Source organism: Penaeus vannamei, chromosome 39 (assembly GCF_042767895.1).
Source record: "Penaeus vannamei isolate JL-2024 chromosome 39, ASM4276789v1, whole genome shotgun sequence".
Taxonomy (NCBI): domain Eukaryota; kingdom Metazoa; phylum Arthropoda; class Malacostraca; order Decapoda; family Penaeidae; genus Penaeus; species Penaeus vannamei.
The window spans coordinates 6986535-6994034 of NC_091587.1; the positions used below are offsets into that span (position 1 = coordinate 6986535).

General features: G+C 44.5%; 1 protein-coding gene across 2 annotated transcripts in view; it reads left to right on the forward strand.

The window, feature by feature from the left end:
* LOC113826241 (hemocyte protein-glutamine gamma-glutamyltransferase) overlaps positions 1–7500 on the forward strand; it is an 86422-nt gene that overhangs the window by 40719 nt on the left and 38203 nt on the right. The window contains exon 1 of one of the 2 annotated variants that reach the window (XM_070117044.1): positions 766–922. The exons of the other annotated variant lie outside the window; for it this stretch is intronic. Within the exon in view, the coding sequence (XP_069973145.1) occupies positions 795–922 (128 nt within the window). The 5' untranslated portion in view covers positions 766–794. Of the gene's footprint in view, positions 1–765; positions 923–7500 lie in introns of those variants that run through there. 2 annotated transcript variants of the gene reach the window in all.

The window sequence follows — 7500 nt, forward strand, 5'->3', positions numbered from 1 at the left end:
GACTAATTTATTTGTTTTTATTAACGGAAATCAGATCGCAAAGATAAAATGAATTAATAAATGTTTTAGATGTAAACCACTACACATTAAAAGGATATTTGCCTATATAAGAATAATTTAATCGAAAAATCCGATTTAGTATAGATCTACATCATCTCATACGTTTAATTTGCTTTATAATAAATTCTCAAGTATATAAAAAGATGTAAGACTAACAAAATAAAAGAAAGATAAATGATAAATAGATACAAATTTGTTTGAGTGGAAACTTACCTCTAAAGTGATACCTCATTCGAAAAATCTGTGTATGGTATAAACATACAAGAAACACATGTTTGTATTGCAATGTATTGCAAATATAGAGCTTTATCCACATAGGATCAGGTTTACGTACTGTATGAATAAGAATAAAACACGGTTAGATATTTATGTTGTCATGCAATCTCAGAAATGTATAATGGATAAAAAAGAGAGAGAGAGAGAAAAAAGGGAGATTTACCTAATCGCTTTTTACACCAGGATACCTCGAATAAATCAGTAAAATGTCTACGTTGCAATGCAATCTCAGAAATTTATGATAGATTGAAAGAAAAGAAAAAAACGTTAGAAAAGGGAGATTTACCTAATCGCTTTTTACACACCGGATACCTCCGTTACCCCCAGTCCCCACCCACCAACCCCCACCCCCGGTTTTATCAGGTGACAAAACATTCTTATCTCAAAATCGCTTTAATAATTTCTGACCTTCGACGCATTGCAAGCCAAGTCAGTCGCGTCTTAGAAGCTGCGTCGAAATGGCATCCTCTGAAAGTCCTGCCCCCGAAGACAGCTCCTATTTCGGCCTTTATAATTTCGGGCTCGGGAAAACTGCCGCCGCCATGTTGGACAATTTCGCGCGCTACGTTCCAAAGCGTCCGCATCCGTGAGTATGGCAAGGAACGGTTATTTTCTTGTTTTTTTCTGTTTTTTTTTCCTGTTCTTCTTTCACTTCTTTATGATTTTCCTTTTTCTTCGTCCAATTCTAATGTTTCCTTTTTGTTTTTCCTTTTAATTGTCCCCTGCTCTTGCTTCTGTTTTCTTCTAATTCTTATTTTCTTTCCTTTTCCTTTTTCTTTTTTCTTTTTTTTTCCTCTTTATCTCCCCTTTCTTCTTCTCCTCCTCCTTCTCCTCCCTCTCCCTCTCCTCCTTCTCCCTCCCCTAGCATCTGTGTAAGTAGAAATAGGATTTAATTAATATCTGTAAATACTCAACAACCTTTAACTAAACGCTTTTGTTTACAGTACATACTTAATGTACTTACGTCCGTTAGTGGCTGAAATACAGACTGGAAATACACTCTTCCAGTCATGTCTATAAGTATTGTATTGAAGTCTATCATGTATTGCAGGACTATACAGTATGTTATACTCTCTCTCTCTCTCTCTCTCTCTCTCTCTCTCTCTCTCTCTCTCTCTCTCTCTCTCTCTCTCTCTCTCTCTCTCTCTCTCTCTCTCTCTCTCTCTCTCCCTCTCTCTCTCTCTCTCTACTCTCTGCTCTCTCTCTCTTTCTCTCTCTCTTTCCCTCTATCTCTCTCTTTCCCTCCATCTCTATCTTTCCCTCCATCTCTCTCTCTCTCTTTTCCTCTCTCTCTTTCCTCTCTCTCTCTCTCTCTCTCCCCCCCCACTCTCTCTCTCCCTCTCTCTCTCTCTCTCTTTCCTTCTCTCTCTCTTTTTCCCCCCCTCTCTCTCTTTCCCTGTCTCACTCTCTTTCCCTCTTTCTCTCTCTTTCTTTTCTCTCTCTCTCTCTCTTTCTCCTCTCTCTCTCTCTTTCCTCTCTCTCTCTCTCTTTTCCTCTCTCTCTCTTTTCCCTTCTCTCCTCTCCCTCTCCCTCTCTCTCTCTCTCTCTCTCTCTCTCTCTCTCTCTCTCTCTCTCTCTCTCTCTCTCTCTCTCTCTCTCTCTCTCTCTTTCTCTCTCTCTCTATCTCTCTCGCTCTCTCTCTATCTCTCTCTCTTTCCCTCTCTCTCTCTTTCCCTCTCTCTCTCTCTCTCTCTTTCCCTCTCTCTCTCTCTCTTTCCCCCCTCTCTCTCTCTTTTCCTCTCTCTTCCCCTCTCTATTTCCCTCTCTCTCTCTCTCTTTCCCTCTCCCTACCCCCACCCCCTCCCACCTGAAGTCCGCTAGGTGACTTCAGGACTCTGGTTTATAGTACTTTTGTGTTGGTGTCTTGCATATAATATTTATCCTGTTATAAAGTCATACCGTGTTTTGATTTATGAGCAAGTTAAGGTGGCTCCATTTTTTATCAGATCCATTGTATTTGTAAACAGCAATTCTGTGTGTGTGTGGATGTGTGTGTGTGTGTGTGTGTGTGCAATTGTGTGGGTTTTTGCATGTGTGTTTGTGTAGGTATGCGCGTGGATGTATGTATGTGTGTTTATGCGTATGCTTGTGCTTATGTGTCTATGCGTTTTTACGTTATACCTGTATGTATAATGTAAAAACGTATGTATTTACGTATATATTTATGTATGTACTTACACGCGGTTAAAACTCCATCCACCTTGCCCCCTCCTCCACTAACCCCAACTCCTTGGCAGCTTTTCACACGCTAATCTACGCTCGGTGGAGTTACCCCTTAGTGATAGCGAGAGGCGGGGGAGTGAGGAGTGGGGAGCGGGGAGGAGAGGAGGAGGAGGTGGAGGGGGAGTGGGGAGAACAGGGAGGGGGGGGAAGGGGAGGCGGAGGGGAGTGAGTGAGTGGGGGGAGCAGGGAGGAGGAGGAGGGAGGTGGAGGGGAGTGGGGAGAAGAGGGGGGGAAGGGGAGGGTGGAGGGGGAGTGGGGACAGAGAGGAGCGGAGGGAGGAGGGAGGGAGGCGGAGGAGGGAGTGGGGACGAGAGGCGGAGGAGGAGGGGGAGTGAGGGGAGGAGAGGAGAGACGGGTGTGGAGAGGGAAAGGAGAGAGGGAGAGGGAGGGGGAGTGAGGGAAGGAGAGGAGGACAGGTGTGGAGAGGGAGAGGAAGGGAGGGGAGTAAGAGAGTGGGGAGGAGAGGTGGGGGGGGGGGGGGGGAGTTATGGCAAGGTGTCAAGGTCGAAAATACAGTACCTGGGTTTTTATGGTCTAATAAAATGCTATGCTTGAGATCGTAAGCCTGATAAGGGAATAATGAATTTCGGATAAATAACGATAGATAAACAAATTAATGTTTAAAATGAATAAACTAAATTCAAAATGTATATTACCTAATTATTAAAATATTACCTAATTAATTATTAAAATATTACCTAATTAATTATTAAAATATTACCTAATTAATTAATAGACAAATAAATGGAAAAGTAAATAAATCAACGAATGAATAAGTGAATAGAAAAATAATCTAACAAAAAAATACACATTCAAATAAACAAACGAAAAAAATAGGTAGATAAACAGGTAAACAGATAAACAAATAAACAAATACATAGATAAATTCAAATAAACAAATAGATAAATGAATTAGATAATTAAATCAAAGAAATAAAATACCCATCATGGCTAAATCGTGGATAAAATCACGTTTAAACTTCATTTTTTAGTTTGTGAGACTTTAACGCCAAACGTGTATCTTGGCGCCAGGGGAACGTGGCCAGGGTGAAGGGTGAAGGGTGAAGGGTGAAGGACGGAATGGCGAAGGAGAGGTAGGGTGAAGATTGAAATGTAGGATTAGGATGAAGGGTGAAGGAATGGAAAAGGAGTGGTAGGGTGAAATGTAGGATTAGGGTGAAGGGTGAAGGAATGGGGAAGGAGAGGTAGAGTGAAGGATGCAATGTAGGAGTAGGGTGAAGGGTGAAGGAATGGGGAAGGAGAGGTAGGGTGAAGGAATGACGAAGGATAAGTAGGGTGAAGGGTGAAGGACGGAATGGCGAAGGAGAGGTAGAGTGAAGGATGAAATGTAGGATTAGGGTGAAGGGTGAAGGAATGACGAAGGATAAGTACGGTGAAGGGTTAAGGACGGAAGGGCGAAGGAGAGGTAGGGTGAAGGATGAAATGTAGGAGTAGGGTGAAGGGAGAAGGAATGGGGAAGGAGAGGTAGGGTGAAGGAATGACGGAGGATAAGTAGGGTGAAGGGTGAAGGACGGAATGGCGAAGGAGAGGTAGAGTGAAGGATGCAATGTAGGATTAGGGTGAAGGGTGAAGGAATGGAGAAGGAGAGTAGAGTGAAGGATGAAATGTAGGATTAGGGGTGAAGGGTGAAGGAAATGGAGAAGGAGAGGTAGGGTGAAGGATGAAATGTAGGATTAGGGTGAAGGGTGAAGGAATGGAGAGGTAGAGTGAAGGGTGAAGGAATGACGAAGGATAAGTAGGGTGAAGGGTGAAGGACGGAATGGCGAAGGAGGTAAGAGTGAAGGATGAAATGTAGGATTAGGGTGAAGGGTGAAGGAATGGAGAAGGAGAGGTAGGGTGAAGGAATGACGAAGGATAAGTAGGGTGAAGGGTGAAGGACGGAATGGCGAAGGAGAGGTAGAGTGAAGGATGCAATGTAGGAGTAGAATTGAAGGGTGAAGGAATGGAGAAGGAGAGGTAGGGTGAAGGACGAAATGTAGGAGCAGGGTGAAGGGTGAAGAAATGGAGAAGGAGGAGTAGAGAGAAGAATGAAATGTAGGATTAGGCTGAAGGGTGAAGGAATGGGGAAGGAGAGGTAGGGTGAAGGAATGACGAAGGATAAGTAGGGTGAAGGGTGAAGGACGGAATGGCGAAGGAGAGGTAGAGTGAAGGATGCAATGTAGGAGTAGGGTGAAGGGTGAAGGAATGGAGAAGGAGAGGTAGGGTGAAGGATGAAATGTAGGAGTAGGGTGAAGGGTGAAGGAATGGGGAAGGAGAGGTAGGGTGAAGGAATGACGGAGGATAAGTAGAGTGAAAGATGAAATGTAGGAGTAGGGTGAAGGGTGAAGGAATGGAGAGGTAGAGTGAAGGATGAATGTAGGATTAGGATGAAGGGTGAAGGAATGGAGAAGGAGAGGTAGAGTGAAGGATGAAATGTAGGATTAGGGTGAAGGGTGAAGAAATGGAGAAGGAGAGGTAGGGTGAAGGATGAAATGTAGGATTAGAGTGAAGGTGAAGGAATGGAGAGGTAGAGCGAAGGGTGAAGGAATGACGAAGGATAAGTAGGGTGAAAGTTGAAGTATAGGAAGAGTAGAGTGAAGGATGAAGGAATGGCGAAGGAAAGGTAGAGTGAATGATGAAATGTATAGGGTGAAGGATGAAACGTAGGAGCAGGGTGAAGGGTGAAGGATGGAATAGCGATGAAGAGGTAGAGTGAAGGATGAAATGTAGGAGTAGGATGAAGGGTGAAGGAATGACGAAGGATAAGTAGGGTGAAGAGTGAAATGTAGGAGTAGGGTGAAGGATGAAGGATGATGTGTAGGAACAGGGTGAAGGAATAACGAAGGATAAGTGGGGTGAAGGTGGAAGTATAGGAGGAGTAGGGTGAGCGGTGAAGGAATGGAGAAGGGGAGGGAGAGTCAAGGGTGCAATGTAGGAGTAGAGTGAAGGGTGAAGGATGAAGTGTAGGAACAGGATGAAGGGTGAAGGAATAACGAAGGATAAGTAGGGTGAAGGTTGAAGTATAGGAGGAGTAGGGTGAAGGGTGAAGGAATGGAGAAGGAGAGGGAGAGTGAAGGGTGAAATGTAGGAGTATGGTGAAGGATGAAGTGTAGGAACAGGATGAAGGATGAAGGAATGACGAAGGATAAGTAGGGTGAAGGGTGTATGATGGAGAGGCGCAAGAGAGATAATAATGAAGACAAAGTAGGGTGAAGAAGGAAGGATGGAAAAAACGAAGGGGAGAGAGGGTGAAGGATGAAGGATGGAATGGCAAATGAGAGATAGAAAGAAGGGTGAGGTGATAAAAGGGTGAAGTGCCGAAGGGGAAGGATGAAGGGGAAGGATGAAGGGTGAAACCTGAAGGAGGGGATGGCGAAGGAGAGATAAGGTGAAGGGTGAAGGAATAACGGAGGAGAGATAAGGTGAAGGGTGAAGGACGGAATGGCGACAGAGAGTTAAGTGAAGGGTGAAGTGATAAAAGAAGGGTGAAGAAAGAATTAGAAGAGAAAGGGAAGAAATAAGGAGAGAGAGAGAGAGAGAGAGAGAGAGAGAGAGAGAGAAAAGAAAACACTTAGATTAGAATTATCACCCTCAACCCTTCATTCACCAATCGTGAGCTGCGAATCACCCTTATCTCAACCCTCATTTGCATATGAACCGAATCCCACGCAGTATACAAATTATATTTTCTCCCTCTTGCTGTTTCTTTTCGTTACTCGCCCTTCTCTCTCTCTCTCTATCTCTCTCTCTATCTGTCTATCTATCTCTATTCTCTCTCTATTCTCTCTCTATTCTCTCTCTATTCTCTCTCTATTCTCTCTCCTCTCTCTCTCTCTCTCTCTCTCTCTCTCACTCTCTCTCTATCTGTCTATCTATCTCTATTCTCTCTCTATTCTCTCTCTATTCTCTCTCTCTCTCTCTCTCTCTCTCTCTCTCTCTCTCTCTCTCTCTCTCTCTCTCTCTCTCTCTCCCTCCCCCTCATCCCACTCTCCCTCTCCCTCTCCCTCTTCCTCTCCCTCTCCCACTCTCCCTCTCCCTCTCCCTCTCTTTCTCTTTCTCCCTCTCTCTCTCTCTCTCTCTCTCTCTCTCTCTCTCTCTCTCTCTCTCTCTCTCTCTCTCTCTCTCTCTCTCTCTCTCTCTCTCTCTCTCTCTTCTCTCTCTCTCTCTCTCTCTCTCTCTCTCTCTCTCTCTCTCTCTCTCTCTCTCTCTCTCTCTCTCTCTCGCTCTATCTCTCTCTCTCTCTCTCTTGATGAAGTAGGGTGATACAAAAAACACTTTTAAGAGTGATTTAGGGGATAAGGATAGAGGCGAAGGAGCATTTTAAGGGTGAAGGATGGAGTGACGAGGATTTAGTAGGGTGGAAGGTAGTGTAGCGGAGTGGAGTAGGGATGGAATGATGCAGACGTTTTAGGGTGAAGGAGTGTCTGAGGATTAATAGGGTGAAGGGTGGAGTGGCGAGGTGGTCTTAGGGTGAGAGGTGGCGTGACAAAGGGTGGAGTAACGAGGAGGTTTTAGGGTGAAGGTCGTAGTCACAGAGAGGTTTTAGGGTGAAGGGTGAAGTGGATAAGGATTAATAGGGTGAAGGGTGGAGTGACTAAGGATTAGGGTGAAAGATGGAGTAACGAGGAGGTTTTAGGGCGAAGGGTGTAGTCACAGAGAGGTTTTAGGGTGAATAAACGAGTGTCGAGGAGATGGTAGGGTGAAGGGTGGAGTGACGAGGAGGTTTTAAGGTGAAGGGTGGAATGACTAGGTATTAATAGGGTGAAAGATGGAGTTCACTAAGGATTAATAGGGTGAAGGGTGGAGTAACGAGGTTTTAGAGTGAAGGTTAAACCGGTAGGAGAGTGAAGGATGGAGTCACGGAGTTTTAGGGTGAAGAGTGAGTCACGAAGAGACGGTAGAGTGAATGGTGGAATGACCAGGTATTAATAGGGTGAAAGA